Source organism: Gopherus evgoodei, chromosome 5 (assembly GCF_007399415.2).
Source record: "Gopherus evgoodei ecotype Sinaloan lineage chromosome 5, rGopEvg1_v1.p, whole genome shotgun sequence".
Classification (NCBI taxonomy): domain Eukaryota; kingdom Metazoa; phylum Chordata; order Testudines; family Testudinidae; genus Gopherus; species Gopherus evgoodei.
This window is the reverse complement of record NC_044326.1, coordinates 68,655,613-68,674,774: the sequence shown is the minus strand read 5'-3', so window position 1 is coordinate 68,674,774 and position 19,162 is coordinate 68,655,613. Positions and strand designations below refer to the sequence as shown.

The 19,162-nt window shown below is 40.9% G+C and overlaps 1 protein-coding gene across 1 annotated transcript in view; it reads right to left on the bottom strand.

Annotated features, from left to right (window-relative positions):
• Positions 1–18,713, bottom strand: part of GPM6A (glycoprotein M6A) — a 357,131-nt gene extending 338,418 nt beyond the window's left edge. The window contains exon 1 of the mRNA XM_030563098.1: positions 18,666–18,713. Coding sequence (XP_030418958.1) covers positions 18,666–18,669 — 4 coding nt within the window. The 5' untranslated portion in view covers positions 18,670–18,713. The remainder of the gene's footprint in view (positions 1–18,665) is intronic.
• Between the last annotated feature and the right edge of the window lie 449 nt (positions 18,714–19,162).

Sequence of the window (19,162 nt, the reverse complement as noted above, 5' to 3'; positions counted from 1 at the left end):
TCCAAAATCCCAAAAGTCTCTATCTCTGGTCAGTGCAGCCCCGAGTTCAAAAGTTTATCTGCAGAGTTTTAACCCCACCACCCTCAGCCCAGGTGGAAATGGGGGGGGGGAAGGAGCCCGTGGGGAGTTAGTTAAAGGGGCACTTTATGTGGTCCAAGGCCAACTGCCCCGCCTCTCCATGGGGTTCCGCTGCAGCCTTCACCACAAGCTGCTCCACTCTACCAGCCATCCCGTGAGTCACTCTAGCCGTCCCATGAACTGCTCCGCTCTGCCAGCCGCTCCGCTCCACTCCACCAGCCATCCCGTGGGCCACTCCAACCGTCCCGCAAACTGCTCAGCTCTGCTCCGCTCCACTCACCGTCCTGTGGGCAGCTCCAAGCATCCTACAAACTGCTCTGCCAGCCGCTTAGCAATATATATCTTTAGGCTCCCCGCCCCCCGCCCCACTAGTTAACACAGCACTCAGTGATCTCAGCTCTTAGTAAATTCAGCTCTTTAGTGATTTTAGCTTGTAGTAGGGGAGCCCCAGTGCTGGTGCACCATTGGCCCAAAGTGAACTCAGCACAGCAGCCTGAAACTAGACTCTTAATGGAATCAAAATTAGCTCTTCTATTCAATAGTGGAGAGAGCAAGGAGGAGCAATTGGTGCTTCAGGCCCTCAAAAGGGGTCCACACACCAGGTACAAATATCTGTCCCCAGCATCTCTCAATTCATTGGGTTCTGGAACCCATGTCCCTTGTCTAGTGAGTCCCTCTGTCATAAAACAGTTCCACTGGCCTTGATTCACAAAAGCAGGGTAACAACACTTTATTCTTCCTGCCCCAACAATAGAGAAACTGGGGATCCCACAGCAGCCAAAGTGACCATTTGGGCAGATGGGGGCTCATGTTAGGCAGGGTGGGTGTGCCTATGCAGACAAGACCAGCCCCTGAAGTTCTTTTGCACAACTCACCACAATTCACCACCAGATGTCAGAGTAGAGCTCATCCTGACTCTGCTTATGTAAGTACTCAAGAAATTAGGTTCCAACCCTCCAACTTCTTGGACACAGTTGGCGGCTCCTTCATGCGGCTGTGAGCACGGGTGTGTATTTGGCATGGTTTACCCGTCCCAGACACCTGTCCCTTCTGCAGCGCGAGGGAGACCCCAGAACATGTTTAATTAGAGTACACCAGGTTGCAGCCCCTATACCGGCTCCTCACCAATATATTGTTGCATTTCTGGCTGCACTTCTCCCCTCACCTCCTTCTCTATGCACTACCTATCCGTGGCCCCACAAAGTCGCGGGACCTCCTGGTCAACCTCCTCCTCGCCCTGGCTAAATTGGCTATCTACGCAACCAGGGAGAGGAGGTTGGCCAATGGAGACTCCTGTGACTGTGGGGCTTGTTTCCGGTTCTTAGTCTGTTCACGTATCCGGGCAGAGTTCCTCTGGGCGGCGTCCACTGGCTCCCTTGACGCTTTCCAAGAGCAGTGGGCGCTATCCAGGGTTCTCTGCTGGGTGTCCCCATCAGCCTCCCTTCTTATGACCCTTTGACCGCACTCCTGTCCCTGTTCTTTTATTAGCTGTCCCCCAAAATCATTGGGTTCTGAGGTCCTGTAGATCCTTCCTTTAGGCTGGAGGGGGATCCTGTAGCAGTGAGCGGGCTTCCGTCAGCCCACTTCCCGGAAATCCAATAGGTTCTTAGACACAGGCAAACTGCTGCTCGCGCACAGCCATTTTCAGCTAAAAAGGAGGAAATAAAATAATTGAAAACTTCTTCCTGGCCCTAAAGAAAGGCAAACTTTACACCTGCTAAAGCCCTATAATGTAGTCACTCCTGCTATTGGACACTATTCAACAGCTGGTTGGCACAAGTAGAAGGGAGGGAGAAACAGGAATGCAGAGTAGTTGTAACAACATGCAAGGCTATTCAACATTCCAGTTTTTTTACACTCTGATAACAGCTAGAAAATAGACTTATTTTCACGTAGTTTGGCAAAGGTAAGCAATGGCTTTGAAAAGGATTTTGCATTAAAAACTATTTACAACTTTGTATTTCATAAATGCTCTATGTGAAAACAAGGTTTTTTGGAATTTCAATAAATCGGGGGGAAGACACAAAATGGTGAAAAATTGTGCATAAAATTCCCCAAAACCAAAAAAAGCTGAATTTAACAAATCTCTAGCGTGAAATGTACTTGCTAGTATGTAAATGTACACTGCCTTCTACTGAATGGAATAATACATGTGTCAGTATTTTTGGCTGTCTACAAACTGAATAACAATGCCAATACTAGTGCTAGATGTCTGTTATTTTGCATCCTAAAGACATGAGCTTCATTTCATGCAACCATGTTGTTTGAGCCACAATTTCTTAAGAGACAGATGGACTAGATGAACATTGAGAGTAGTGGAAAGTAGTCCATTAACAAGACCAAGCCAGCTCTCACAGAGGAAAAACACACACACACCTCCCACAATGGAGGTGCTCTGTGGCAATCAGGCCTGGCCACATTTCCTATGAATGAAAGTAGGATCACTGGAGAGTGACACAAAAGAGGGCAGATTGCCTCCCTCAGTGTCTCTGCATAGTGTCTGGATCTCTTTGGCTGACTAGGCTGAAAGTAAGGGGGTCAAGCAGTCCCCACTCTCCTCTCAGTCACTGAATTCTGCAGATGGATCTGAAACAGAGCTGGCAGCTGACAAGGATATCCACTGCAGTTAGAAGGAAAGAAGGAAAGAAAGAAAGAAAACGCTCTCAGGTTAAAAGAATGAAAGCAGAGTAGCAGCGAAGTCCCCATGCTCCCCCCCAATTCTCACACAAGTATAAATTTTAGCTGGATTACTCTAAACTACTCTCATCTCATTCGTCACGCTTAATCCCATGCAGAATGCTTCATGGAAACTACTGCTGCCCGAGACAGTCATTTCTATTGTCACTCTGTAAGGGAGAGAGACGCAGTAGGATATTAGGAGAGTACTCTTTTTGTCACAACTCCTTGCGCCCTCCTCTGGCCATCCACACAAGGGCCAGCCACAATTAGCAGGGTTTTCAGCATGTTTTGTCCCCATCCTTGAAACAGCTGCTCCAAAGTGGATGACTCCAGGTTAGAGAAATCAATAACTCCACTAATCAGACCTGAGGCACGGAGCCTGTTGTCATGTTCTGGGAAGACATGCCAAACCCTCTAAAAAACACAGAAACTGGGCTTGGTTTTGGCTTGTGAGTTACCTGTTGGCTAATAGCTTCTTTTAAATTATCAGCTCCTGGAAAGCAGGGGCAAGTGGGGAAGAGAGTCAGGGATGCACAGCAGACCCACCACAGTCCCAGACTGCACGCCAGGGGGAGAGTGTTGAGGTTCTTAGAGATTGGCTTATTTTGGTCTTGTTTTGAAATGGAATTAGCTTGATTTTTGGCTTATTGTGAAAGTCAAGGTGCTTACTTACCAAGTGAAAGTTAGCAACTCTGGTTCTGCGATAAAAGCCAAACCAGCAAGAGATAGGATTACAGAGCAGGCAGTGACACACAGTGTTTCAAACGGCTCTGCTGATGATGTTCTGTTGTCTGGACACCCCCAGCCACCACAGAACCCTGCATGGAGTGTCGGAGGTTTAAGCAGCTCCAACTCAGCAATTCTGATTCTAGCAGCTTGCTTGTTACACATCAGCCACATTCTGGCTACACCTGGCAAGATGACCATAACAAACCCCTAGTCCCAAACTTTCCCAAAATAAGGTGCTCTGAAATCTCCATCCCTCTCCTGGACCATTCAGAGAGAGGCTAACGTTTGCTTGTTCCTTCAAAAGGTACAATACCCAGAAGCTTGGCATATTAATTGGAGTGAACATCACTTTAAACCAAAAACACACACTGGGTTGGTTTAGATTAAAAGTAAAACAAGTTTATTTAAAAAAGGAGATAGGATTTTAAGGGAGTTCAAGTACAAAAGACAGAGTTAGAAATGGTTGCAAACAAGTAAAACAACACTCTCTAGAGGATAAGCGTTATCAAAACAAACTACATCCGTTGTTCAAGTTAGTTTCCTTACCAATCTACCTGAACAGCAAGATGGCTGAACACCCATCTAGCCAGAAACTGCCACAAAGGCCAAAGCACTCTGCTCCTTTGTCTTTGAAAGATTACTATAAAGAGGGGAGCAAATAATCCAAAGTACAGTGGACTTTTTAAATGGATTCTTCTGAAGATCACCCCCAAAGGAAAGTTCATTCAACCTATGAGGAAGGTGACATGGAGTCTCTTGGTGAAGGAAGTTTCATGCTGTTTTTTCCCCGACTGGTGTTTGTTAAAATGCAAAACAGTTTCCTGCGATCGTCTCCCCCTTCTGTCTTGATAGTCTTGTTTATCTTCTACATAATTTGTGTTCCCATTGTCTCAATATACCTTGTTGATGCCTTCCGAGTGGTAGAACCTCTTTCCTTTGTCTAGGGTGGAGTAACTTTAGCCGTGCCTGGCATACACACCTTGATAACATAATTTCCAATGTGTCAGTAATTTTGAATTTGTCTTCCACACACACACAGACACACACACATACACCACACAATAATATGAACGATTGGTATGTTATTAGCTTGCTATTTATAGCTTATATGACACCTTTTAGATAAAGAGTATGACAGTGAGTTGTGATACACTGGACTGGTCAGGCCATCTGAAACTTGCTACCATGTATCAGTGAGACCTTTGCTCTCTTGCACTGGGATGCTCTTGGGGGAGGGGAAGAGACATCTCCCTACAGAGAAAAGATGAGTTAATATTACAGTGGTTAAAAACTCTTATTTTTTGCACCACAGAACATTAAAAGTAAGAAGATTAATGACTACTCACTGTTGGATTAAACTTATTTTATGAAGAAAAGCCTATAGTGTAAGGTAACACAGGTTGCAATTCAGACATACAATACTACCAAGTTGCATGATAGATGTAGAGACTTATCAAAACTCCATGGTGATCATGTCTTCATAACCTCCAGGCTGGGCTACTAAAACTCATCACAACTACTGATGAGCACTCCAATATTTAAATAACTAATTAATCCAGAATGCAGCATCCTGCTACTTCAACAACACCAGCAGCAAAGAACACATCAGCCCAGTAGTCTACTCACCTCACTAGTACCCCACAGAATACCAAATAAAATTCACAGTCTTGGGGCTAATCTTCAAGGCCTTCTATGAAGAACCCCTAAGAGAGCACCCCTCTCTCTTTCCCCTCCCACGACACTGACCTCGCCCAAGAGCTATATTCCTCAAGAAAAATGTGATGCTCATAAAGTTAGGAGACAGGGCTCTCTTAGCAACAGGGCCAAGGCTTTGAACTCGTTACTGGAGAAGATTAGAATATTCTGAAAGCAGTGAGATTTGTGGTCAGCGTATAAAACCCTTTTTTTTTTAAACTTAGCTTTCCCACAGCTGCAAATAAAACCAGCAAAAAGGATGAGAGAGGACTGTAGTAGAGAAAGATGATTAGAATGAGGAGGGGACGGAGCAGAGACAGAGAAGAAAGTGGAAGTAATTTTTAATATATATAAGCCCCAACAACTTCAAGAGAAGTAGAGACGAAAATCAACCAAATCAGAACACAGACACTGATTTCTCTCTCCCAAGAATCACTCAGCTACTGTGGGAAAGGGTATCATTATAAGAACCTACATAAAATTCGCAAAACTATATATTGTGCAAAATAAAGCTCTGATCCTGCTCATGTAATGGGAAATGCACCAGGAATGGGCAGGAAAAGTAAGAATTACTTATTCTGCATGTACTTATAGTGGATCACCTTGTTTTCATTTTGTAAGAGTCAAACACACACACACTTTGACAAGCAACGCAGATTTTAAACCTAGTTTTCCACTGACATTTGAATTTCACCCTGTATTTCACATTAATGCTGAAAAAGTTGTTCTATTCAAGAGGTCACAAAGAGCCACTGACTTGTCGTCATTTTCTTTTGGGCTGTGTAATATTCCCCACATTCTGCATATGTTATATGTTTGAATTACATGTAAATATATTTTCCTGCTTATAAATTCTTGTGTCTAAGCAGATCAGAGTGATTATTTCAAATGCTTTATTAATCCAAGCAATCTGTCAAGACCCAGCCAGACAATATAAAACACATCTTTGGAGCTATTAGAATACCAGCTGCAAGCTTTATCATTTTGTTTACTACACACCAGGCAGACTCAAATCCCTTTACTGTAGGCTGAGAAAGAAGGTATTATTACCCTTACTCTGAAATATGTATGCTTTTACAAGCAATTAGAAAACGGATTCAAGTTTGTTTAATCATGTATTTTTAAGATTATGAATGCAAGCCCAGAATTAAAATCTGTTAGCTAATTAAATTGTTAACCTTAAAACATGAGTCCAAAATTCTCTCTCAATTCCTAACTATTATATAGTATCTATTAGAATAGTTTGAGCTTTTTGAGGAAAATCAAATTCATTTTCAGGTTTTTTGTTTTGTTTTGTCCAATAGAAACAAAAACTTGTGCTGTCCAGTGAAAAAGGAAACTGAAGGTTGAGGGGTTAGTTCCAGTTGCTGTGACATTTTCCTGACCTGGTTCTCAGCCAAGTGATCAACAGTATTCAGAGTCACAACAGGGAGAGTTTGGAAAGGGAATGGAGAAAGGAAACTGATCAGTCACAAAGTGTGACCCTACATTTTATATATGAAATGAATTATATATAACGAATGTAAATAAAAGCAAAATCAATTTCTTTAGTTTTAATCATACAACTTCCTTTCATATCTGAGTCTTGAAGGAAACATGGCTAGTTTCACAAGGGACTGGTATTGTTTTAGGTAAATATAAAAAGATCAGGGAAGAGAAGGAGCAGCAGCATTGGGGGGTTCTTATTCCTAAATCATCATCATCATCATTTTTGTGGAGCAAAAAGGCAAAAAAACCAGGGGTAGGCCATCAGCCTCAATTTCCTCACTCTTAACAAAAAATGAGTTTCAGGTATACCAATTCCTACATCTCTGTGATGATAATAATCTAGACACTCCATAAAATAGGTTCTGTGCCTTCCTCTGTAGAAGAGTGTGGTCAGTCCAGCATCCAAAGACAAATGGCCTCTGTTTTGGCATCTCCAGGGAAAGAACTTAACATATCTGGATTGGAAAGGTATGACCCTTTAACAACTTGAATTAAAGAACCAGGTGCATTAGTATGACAGAAGTAGCAGATGCAAACCTCTGTCTCACTACTAGAGAATGACAAACTGCCACGCTGGGTTAGCGAGAGTTACATAAGCACATAATTTAATCCATTTCTTCTGAGACAGTTTGGCAACATGGAGGAGATTTGAGTTGTCATATCAGAGCATGGGATTCCATTTACAGATCTGTCTGAAGTTATCTCATGCACACTCTCGGTTACCTTATGTGTAAAATGGAACAATGATAGCTGCACCCTTTGACTGTAGTGCTACACGAACTGGCTTAATAATATTTCCATTTGTTATGAATCCTTTAACAGCAGTCCAAGGCAGAGTCAAAACTCAAACTAATGCCCTATTGATTTACAGTTGAGGGTGCGTTCCCCTAGGCTACAGAGTACTGTATGGTGTACCATATGGGCAAACTGCACGGATATTTATACACACATTTTACAACATGCACAAATTAAATGAAAATAAAGTGTAGTAGCTATTTTCATGTAAAATTATGCAGGCAACGTCAAGTACGCACACAAAACATGAATGGATTAAAGCAGCATTTCTCACAGTGTAGAATGCACCCCATCACAGGGCATAAAGGTCCTTTATTGTCCTCAATTGTTCTCCAGAGCCCCAGCTTTCATTTTCTTAAATAGAGTAAGTCCCTATCTCTTATGGTTGCAAAGAAAATATTGAAACATGATATCAGCGTATGTGATGATGCAATATGCCCTCGAATACAAAGAGTCTAAAACAGTAAGCACTGAGATGTGAACTGCTCTATTCATTTCTGTTATGATATTTCAGCTATTAATACTTATCTATTTCACTGCTCAACATTTGTAAGAAATTAGAGGAATCATCATATTATGAATATCTATACCAGGGGTCGGCAACCTTTCAGAAGTGATGTGCTGAGTCTTCATTTATTCACTCTAATTTAAGGTTTTGCGTGCCAGCAATACATTTTAACGTTTTTAGAAGTCCTCTTTCTATAAGTCTATAATATATAACTAAACTATTGCTGTATGTAAAAGTAAATAAGGTTTTTAAAATGTTTAAGAAGCATCATTTAAAATTAAATTGAAATGCAGAGCCCCTCGGACCGGCGGCCAGGACCCGAGCAGTGCGAGTGCCACTGAAAATCAGCTTGCATGCCGCCTTCAGCACGTGTGCCATATAGATTGCCTACCCCTGATCTATACAATATATTCCAAGTGACCACTCACTTTGGATAGCCCTTTAACATCAGATGGCAGGGTTTTAGAGGGAAGGGGCAATTGGTTTTATTTTCCTGAAGAGGGGCTCAGCTCTGAAAAGTTTTGGAAACAATGGATTAAATGATCAATTAAATATTGCCATGATATTATATTGCCATGGGAATATTTTAGATGAGAGAGAGATGAAAGGGCAAAGCTGTAGACCTCTCTGCAGCCCAAAATGGCTCAAAACACATAAGAAATAGCGTGGTTCTAGTACACTGGGCAGGCGAGAGCACATAATCATACTGGGAGAATAGTGCATGCTTCTGTGCAGTATATAACAACAACTCTCTTTACTAAAACACTGGGGCACTGGTGGTGAAGCTATAGGATCTTGGCTCCAGTAAACAATCAATCATTCTGCATAATTTGCGGAACGAGGAGCACAGCGGGCAAGAGCCATTACTATACACCCTAGGTTGCAGTAACATCCAGGTACTCCACACTCTGCCTCTGAAAGGGAAGTGGAGAATCCCTTTCCTCTTCTACCTCAAAGCACATACATGTAAGGGCCACTTCAATCAGATTTTGTACAAGGGACCAGAGTTTCATCCTACTGATTGCAGATACTAACATTTCTATAAGCAGGTTTGGATTAGGAGAAGGAGAGTCTGAATTGCAGTTCCATTCTGAAAATTGACTGTGCACCTGACTTCAGAGGATCTGATATTTATTGTCCTACCATGATTCCCCATAAAATGTGCTTAGTTTACATGTACAAGATGTCACAGATTGAACGGCTGGCTGTCCATGCAATACTCAATCTCAATTCCAGAAGAAAGGGGGTCACAAATGAAAATCAAGATCATGACAAAGACAGATGGAAAAAAGGGTTGGGCAGTAACACAGCTTAAAACCAGCACAGATGGTGAACGGATCTGTCTTCAACCCATACAGAGGACAATGGTAGTCATCCCATGAAGTAACCTGAGAACACAAATGAACTTCAATGGACAATCAAACCTAGACAGCACCTTCCACAATGCTTCACAACTGATAGAATCAAAGGCCTTTGTTAGAGCAATAAATGCCATAAACGATGGCTGGTATTGTTCTCTACACGTCTCTTAGCTCTGTCATGCAACAAAAATCACGTCAGTAATGCCCCAAGACAGTCTGAAACCATATTGATATTCTGAAAAGACATCTTCAGCAAGAGGGAGGAGACCGTTCAAAAGGATGCAAGCAAGTATTTTCCCCGACAATGGACAGGAGGGTAATACCCTCAGTAATTCCTGCACATTGCCAATACTGTGACCATTTTAAGAAAGGGGACAAGTCATTCTTGAGGTCGGGTGGAATTTCCTCATTAAGAAGTTGATGAAGTTTTTGCATAAGTGCTATTCGACCAGCTTTGAAGACCTCCATGGGAATGCCATCTGGGCCTGGTGTCTCGTTGTTTCTACTCTAGTGATGGCTCACCAAGCTTCCTCAGAAGATGGAGAGGGAGGTCAGCAAGAGGTTCTATTACTAAATGCTGAGGAACGGATTCAATGGTGGCAGCTGAGACTTCAGATTCATGAGAGTCTCAAAATGCTCCTTCCAACATTGCTTGAGTGGCACATTGTCCTTGAGAAGAGCAGAATTATCCTGGGATCACAGAGGGATTGTGCCATTTGAACTTGGCCTGTAGATGGCTTTCATTGCTTGTAAAAAAAAAGTTTCTCATGTCATGTTGATCAGTGAAACTCTGGATCTCCCTGGCCTTTGCTTGCCATCACTGATTCTTGATGTCATGCAGCCTCCTTTGAATTACAGCTTTAAGCCAATAAATAACCTGTAAACCATGAACTGGACTCCTCAGCCATCTTAAGTCTCATCAATGACTCTTCCCCTGGCAGACATCATCTTGTATCAAGGAATAGATATTTTATCCTTAACTAGCAGCCTTGTTTACACAAACTGGGATGAGCATCAAGCGAAGTTCTTACCCTCAGTGACACCTGTGCAACATCATTGTTTTCAATGGAGTTGAAGAGGTACAACGGATTACTAAATTTCATTTGCAGGGTTAAACAATTATGGTGATACACAAAAAGCTCTCTCTTATCTGTGTGGGCTGCGAGGCTCTAACAAAAGTAAAAAGCAGTAAAAAATTATTTGTGTCATACTTGTAGACTGACTAACTGATTACGCAAAGGGAGCAGCTCTGTTGAGTAGAAGTGCTTTTTCTACAGTGACTGTTAAGACTAGAACCAACAAAAGTACAGTGAAGCCAAGAATCCCACAGAGCAAATTTATACAAAAATTCCTTTTTGATCTCACATACCAGCAAGGTTTTGACCGAGATCTAACAAACAGACCATTGTAAATCTCTGTAAGAAGATTTCAAAAGTTAAACACAAAGGAGCCATACTTTGTCTGTAATAGTACACTTGTATTTTCCATAACTTTCTAAGCAGTAATCTTATTTCTAACCAAAGTCATAACTTACACTAACTATTCCAAGGGGAGCCACTATATGTCCTGATTCTGAGGGATGCTTAACACCCATAATACCAGTAATTTTTCAGTGATGCTCGGGATTAGATTCCCAAACTATATATTAATTTTCCTTTAGATTTATAGCTGCAAAAAGATAGCCACACATGAATGTTATTAAGTCACGCACATTTTCTATCAGTTCTGGAAACTACAGATTTTAGTACTCATTGAGATATCTTGCTCAATCACAGCAGTAACACAAAGACATTTAACTTCTTAACCATGAAATGAATAAACGAGCCAAGAAATAAGATATGATTGAGATAGTATGAGCCCAAAAATTAATCAGATAGAGGTAAATTTTTAAAGTACATATATTTAGAGTTGTTTTTACCTTGCAAAAAGATAAATCCAAACAAACAAACAAACAAACAAACAAACAATGAGCTCAAACCAAAATTAAAAAGGGTAAAAAACTGCTATTTAACCTGTGGGATTGTGCAGCTCAAACTGCCAATGCCTTCCCAAAGCAAAAACAACAAAGTACACTAGATACACTAAAGTACGCAAGTCATATGTATGAATCTCTATCTTTAAAACCCATCATTAAAATGGCAGAATTAAAACTTTGAAAATGAGGCAAATATGCTCATTTTACACAATGAGGCATCTACATCAGAAGCAGCAAAAAAAAAAAAAAAAAAAACCCAAAAAAAACCCCCTTCTTCAAAAATTCAACTACTATTAAAAAGAAAAAAAAAATCATGGTGAGACCCATCTGTCCACAATCACTTTTCCTGTTATCTATGCTGGTAGCAGGAGTTCTGAGGAGGAATTCAGACAGACATAGTTGCACACCAATCAGCAGTCAGGCTAATCCTGCCCCTTCCTGTTCCCCAGCAGTATTACGAGCTAACACAAAGTTACATTCTAGACTAAGCACACTACTAGACTCTATCCCAAAACACATATTACTGATTGACACTAACTGCTATCAGTATTTCTAGTATTTACCATCAGATACTAATACTAGTAATGTTAGTGACAATGCAACAAAAATGAATAAATTGACACGTTATATCTATTTTCAGAAAGTGCTATATCTACAAAATCAATAATGAAGATGCCATTTAGTAACTTAGTACTAAATACCAAGATTAATACGGGTCTGTCTTGTAGAACAGCCACATCTCCACTAATAACCATTCAGTTCTTCTGCTAAAAAATAGATTCTCCCTGTCCCAGTCAAGATAGCCAAATGATGTGACTGTGTATGTTCTGTTCAAAACAAGATAGGTAACACGTTACTACAGTCTGTATACAGTCCAACTCTAACTCGCTCCCTTTCTGAGGCTTGCCTTCATTGGTAATTCAAACCACCAGCACCAGAGAAAAACCTCAACTTAAATTTTCTCTTCTAGTTTAGGTATTCCTTCTTGCAAAGGTATTTTACTCCAAAGAATGTAGAAATAGTAGAAATTGCTTAAGTAATATAATTACTTGGTCACAAAATATTCAAAATATGAAATATATTCACACAGCAGCTTCAGCATTCTGCTAACTGGTGAGAGGAGAATACTTTATATTAAAGAAATTGAAAATTACTGTCTGAGGTTTGGGTCTGCAGAGTTGCATACGCAAATTGAGAGTGCCTCACATTCTCAACAGGCTATCAAGCTCAAGACTTAATCAAGACAGAATACCAAATAAATCCTATTAATTATTCACAGGAAATATTTTTAAGTCCATAATCTTCCCCTGAGGCACATCAATTGTCACTTTTATTTATGTCAAAGACTGTCTGATTGGGTTTCTAGATGTGGCCAAGAGAAAAGAAGTAAATATATTTCTTGAGTCAACTGATACTTGCTTTCAGACTTAAGTACAACTGTTCAGAATAAAGATTTATTTCTCTGGGAGGAGACTGGAGAAGTACAAAAGGAGAGGAGTCTATTCTTACCCTGTAAAGGAAAAGGCTATATAGAATGAGGAAAAATATGTTTTCTGTTATTATGAAGGTGTTATGAGCTAGGGGCTCATAACACAGTAAATGAAAATATGGCCTCCAATGTTGATATGTTTTATATGTCTCCCCAAACCAGAGTTGATTCATTAGAATGTCAATGCTGTTAGCTTTCTTTCATTCCTCCCTTTCTTTGTACTTTGATTATTTCCTTAGTACATACCTTTATAATAATTTGGCACAGTTACAGAAATTAAAACATAAGTCGAATATAAAAGAACCAACCAACTAATACACAAAATAAGCAGGCCTTGCCTCAGAACCAGGTAACACATTGCCAAGAGGTGCAAAATTCAAAGGCAAAGGCCTCTAAATGAGACTATCTTGCCAATGGTCACAGAGTATTCGAAGATAGGAGCAGGCAGCAAGAACCTCCCAGCTAACTGCTGCAATGGTTATAAGGTGAGAAGCGCACTCTCATAACTAGATCCCAGACTATTCAGAGCTTTAAAGATCACAAGTACTCCAGCTTTATTCTGTGGAATATGTCTTCTGTACACCATGATAATGTTATGGATGATGCTGGAGAGAGGTGTAAGGGAGGAGGATATAGGACAAATGTGATATTTATCATGATTCACAAATTACTGGTTCTACTAGACTAGTGACACTAAAACTCAATGGATGAGCAATAAATAAATTCTGAACACTCTGGAGCCTGCTAAGTTTCACCAGGGTAGACTGCAGAATAGTTCCACTCCCAAAATGGAGCAAGAAAAGGCTCGCTCTTCAGGAGATGATGATGTAATCAGGACATAGTTATTCATCACATCCTATTTCCTGCTTCAACCCCAAAAGTTTAGTGTTTCTAGGCAAGTGATTGTAACTAAGGATTCCCGATACTGACATCATTCAATTTATTCAACTCATTAATATCAGTGGCCACTCCACACACAAGTGCAAGAAGGCACATGGTCTTTGCTGTGGAATGACACAAAACTTTTTACTGCAACGTAACTCTCTCAGCCAGACTGCAGAGATGGTGTTAATTACTAACTTGCAGCTGAATGATAATTTCTATTAAACAAACAATATATAAATCCTTGCACTTCATTTGATACTGTTCTTGTACCTCACAACATACACTTTCCATCACTTTTAATTATAAATAAATATAATAAACCAGTTAGATCTCAAACTTATTATTTACATTATTGGAACACTTAGAGGCCTCATTAGCCTGTTGGGCTAGTCATTGTACAGAGATGGGTTAAAAACAAACTCCCTTCCCCACAGAGTTTCAGAGCCTACAATCTTGCTTTATGGCAGGACAACAGGTGGACAAAAGAAACAACTTTGACAGTGGAAAAAAAAGGAGGATGACATAACAGCAAAATGGGCAGGTTTTGAACAGAAAGCCAAGTTGTCACAGCTTACCATCGACCAATATTTATCATTAGACATTTAGTATAATGACTTTAAAAGGGTGTTCCATGTTAGTTCAGTAACAATCGTATATTTGGATAATTATTTGCTTTCAGGTGGTGAATTTGGTTAGCTAGGAATACAGTTGTATCAAAAACAAGCAGTATGGTACCGTTTCCAGTTAATTGAATACAGATTTCTGAACCATAACCTTTCCAAGCATATAACTGCTTTTAAGTTTAATAAAAGATTTGTTTATGTAAAGAACTTCAGGATCTGTCCCTTATTGTTAACTTGTTACCACCCCCTTCCTCACCCCCAAGAGTCTGATTCCCAGCTCTGAAATAAAAATAATAGTAATTGTGGACTTTAATGAATAGTCATTGCAAGATTTCGCCCCTCCCCCCCCGTCTATAGATATTCAATTATGCTTTCTCTTTTGGTCTTTACACATGTACTGAATAAGCATATCTGTTGATGCAGTGAAAAGAATACAACTTCATGCTTTCTCACTTTGCATTTATGCAACTATTCAGTAATTTTCAAACACCAATTCAAACATTTCTGTTTTGAATTTATTAGCAGGATAGTTTGTTTTCAAAATCATGAAAAAGAGGTGGTTGCTAATGGTTTGCATCTTAACAGAGTTGCCTTTTAGTCTGTAAAATTAGTTCTGGAATTGAATTAAATAAATATGTTTAATTACAACAAAATATCTGAGACTAAAAAACTCTTGCTGTTTTTATCTACCACATCTGATGATGTGATAGAATAATTAAGTTCCTTGTAGCATATAGGTGATCAAAAAAATTCAAGAGCTCATTGTAGAGATAGGAATAGTATTTCCTTAGCCTCACTCCTGTGACTGTGAAATCCTTACATCAAGGAAAATACACCTGTGGCCATGACATGTGTGGCAACTTACCAAAACCTGGGCAGGCAGTTTCACCATGTGTTATTTTATTAAGTAAATTTCAGCAGGCTCTGTACAGCATGATGAGAGATAATGAAGTGTGGTCATCCCTGTGACCCCACTCTCATTTCATATCATCCTGTGAACCCAGAAAGCCAAAGACCCACAAAAGGGCTTCCAGAACAAGGTAGAATGAGGCTGTTTCAGTCTCTTTACCCCTTTCAGCAAATAATGGCCAATTTTGGCCGGTACTGCATTAACAGTTTCAGGCTGCTTCACTCCACAATGGGAAATAGGCAGTGCCGCCCCCCATTTTAAAACTGTATTCACTTGTTTTAGTTTAACCATCATGTCTTCTCTGTAGCAAGTCATAGCAGGAACTTTCTAACTCTAAAAGATCTAATGGGGCCTAATTCTACAGTTCTTAAAACAGGCAAAACATCAAAGACAATAAAGAAAACCAATATCAATGTCACATCTGCAAACATCTTGGCTGATAAGAACTGTTCATAGTTTACCAAACTTACATTCAAACACATTGCAGCACCCAACCTATACATAATACACATGCCAAAACATGGCATTAATATGATATACTAAACATTGTTGAAAACACAAATATTTGCACAAGCTAAATTGCTAAAAGATGTTCCAGTCTCTTCTGTATATACTGCATGTTTTGGAAGCTATTTAGATGTTTTACAAACAAGAAAAAACTTCAGTGAAATATAAAAGCCTATGTTTAAAATTCAACAATCAGTCTCCCATGGGACTTATTTCAGATAATAAGATTGGTTTCTGGGTCCTCCATTTATTCTAATTGGGTTCAAATGACTCACTGGGCTTTAATTTGTTTATATATTGTAGGCATGTGCCCTGCTCATGATGATTTACAATTATACATTTACTGAGGTTTCAACCTGCAAACACTTACACACATGGAACTTCACGTACCTAAGTAGTCTCATCAAGTTCAGTTAAACTATTTTTGTGAATAGTTAAGCATATTAGTATTTGCACAATCCAGAGCAAAAAAGGTTCCGCTTATCATTTAGAAATAAGTTCCACATCCTACTCCCGATTAAGTCTACAGCAAAACTCCCATTGATTCAGTGGCGCATAGCTGGTCCCTCCATAATCTCAGATGATGATTAGATAAAAGTCTGATGCAGTGACAAAACTAATCCTGCTTCAAATTTCTGTATAAACAACATTTCAGAAAATAATATTGAGCAACATAAAGCTCAGTTAGTATCAACAGTCAGCAATTACTCCAAGTTTGCCATATACCAATTCCAGGATATGCCTGGATGCAAGTCAAGCCTCTCTGCCTGAACAAAACTCATGTAGAATGAAAAAAGAAAAAAAAACAAACCACCACATAACCATATAGTGATTAGACTTATATAAAATAAGTTCTGAACAAGTTTTGCTTTTCTCCCCCACACCAACATATGTTGAACAAACACCTTAAAAAAATATGGCAGATGAAAATAAGAGCTGTGATAATCCAGACAACTCTGTTTCTGATCACAGGAGTTTAAGAACAGTAGCTGTTAGCTATATTGGATCTTGAAAGATTTGATTAAAAATATATATACACTTTTTTATTTTCAAATAAGGTAAATCATAGAATATCAGGGCTGGAAGGGAGCTCAGGAGGTCATCTAGTCCAACCGCCTGCTCAAAGCAGGACCAATCTCCAATGATAGATATTATCTATCACTATAGATCTGTACTGTATCCAGTCATTCTTTGCCTGCGATATCTCATATCAGGATTTTCTGGTTTTAAGCAAGTCCCCAGTAAAAAGAAAGAATTCAAGTGTGACCCTAATGATCACTCTTCACAATCAAGAATATTTCAGTTAAATTCTTCCTCCCATTGATTTCTCTGGGGCTAGGATTTCACCCTTTGATTTCATCCTACTGCACTAAACTCATTTTTTGTTCGATTTCCATAAAACAATGTATTACTATACTCCTTACTGCATGTAAGAGCCATAACTTTTCCCAATTTGAGTCTGGTCCATTACAAGTTACATTCATCTGATTGCTTTGGCCTCCACAGGAGAGTCAGACATCAAAATTATATTACACAACCCAGGGATCAGGAGAACAAGATAAATATGACATTATATTTAATAGAAGTTATTCTTTGCTTGCATACTGTTGTTTCATAGCCTCACTACTGTGAGTGTACTAGTGACATATGAATAAAAAGTAAATGAGAGTTCTGTGTGAGATGCAAGTCAAATTGCTTTATAAACCTCCATACTCCTTTTGAGTGTAGGTCTTGCAAGGCATAGGAATACTCCAAATTCCCACAGCTCATGGGCATTATCCCTTCCTTCACACAAGAAAGAAGAAAAGCTCTGTGTAAGCTTTAACACTTGTCTCTTTCACCAACAGAAGTTTATCCAGTAAAAGACATTACTTCCCCCAGAGAAAAGTCACTTACTCCTGCTTTCCCTCCAGGAGTACATGTTACGTCATGACACTATCTATGCTCAGTCCCAGGATAATACTTAGACTGGTATTATCCAGGTCATGATGCACCCCTACTGCAAACCCTGGATCTGGCTAGATCCAGACAATTTTTGGTCCCCCCTTCAGAAACTCCATTGCTTAGGTAGAGAACAAGTTCAGATGCTTCTTTTCTATCATTTGCGGAGTCAACAGTACTTTAACTAGTTGTGACATGTACACCTCCCCCATCTCTTTTTTGAAAGCAGTGTTATATCAGAATGTGTTAGGATCCAGGAGGAGGAGGAGAAGATGCTTATGTATTTGGAAGAACTGCAGGATGTGCAGCCAGTGAAATCCAGCATGCTACAGATGACTAATTAGAGTTTTTTGCAGTTTTGTTATACTAAGCTGTATCGGGTCCAGATCTGGTTTTGGTGGAATAGCAGCACATGTCTCTTTTGAAGACAGTTTCTGTTTTTGTGCCGAAAACGTGGCAGGATTCAGGTGTCAGACGAGGGGTTTTGCAGCACTGGGAAATCAGGCTACAGGATTTCTTTGCTGTGATAGAAGTTCGACCTGTTCAGCATTTCAGCAGTAAAATTAGGGGGGCTGGGACCCAAAAATCGGCAGGAGCCACCGAGCCAGCATTTCCCCAACTCCTCAGGGAGGGCTCAGTAGCCGCCCAGGTACATGAATACCCAACAACCCAAAGCAGCTTTGCCACAAACACAAACACACCCTCTGCCTTGGCGTTTTGAGCTCACCCCGCGCCTGCAACAACTTTTGAGACAACAACCTACTACAGCCCAGCTAAGCTGCTCGCTCACAAATGAGCTGCAAAGAGCCCGAAGGGCGCGACCTGCTTTGCCCACAAACAAACCCGCTGCCAGCCCCCCCCGGTGCCGCTCGCGGAGATTTCCAGGGGAGCCGCGAGCAGCGTCTGTCCCCTCCCGCCGCTCCACAAAGTTTCTGCGCAAAGTCAAACTCGGTGGAGCACAGCGCCTGGGCTCGCCCGGGGAGGGGTCCCATAGTGACTCACCCATTACTCTTTCCGCTACTCCTTCGCCCCAGCCCTGCGGCCACTCCTCCGGGCCTCTTTAGCACAACAGCAGCTTCCACTGACCCCCTCCGCCCGGCCCCAGGCAGCCTCCCCCGCTCCGGGCGCCGGCGAGCCAAGGGCGGTCCCAGAAACCCCTCCCCCTCTCCACCTGCCTCATTCATTCGCTCCCCGCAGCCCCCAAACTGTTCCCAGAGCTTGCGGGGAGCCGGCTGAAGGGGCGGGGAGGACAAGCGAGGGCCCAGGGTCTGAGCAACCCAGAAGGAAGCGCTGAGCCTCCTGGCTTTGGCATGGTGTTTAGCTGTCCCCCTGTGCTCCCCAGCCCCTCTCTGCTGGTGGATTGGGAGGGGGGAGCGGATTGGGAGGGTCTCACGCAGCCTTTTCCTTCTAATCAACTGCAAAGTCATTGCGCCCCCCCCCCCACTAATTTGCACTAGTCACCTCTCTGGCGCTGGAACTAAGTGTAGCATAAACAATAA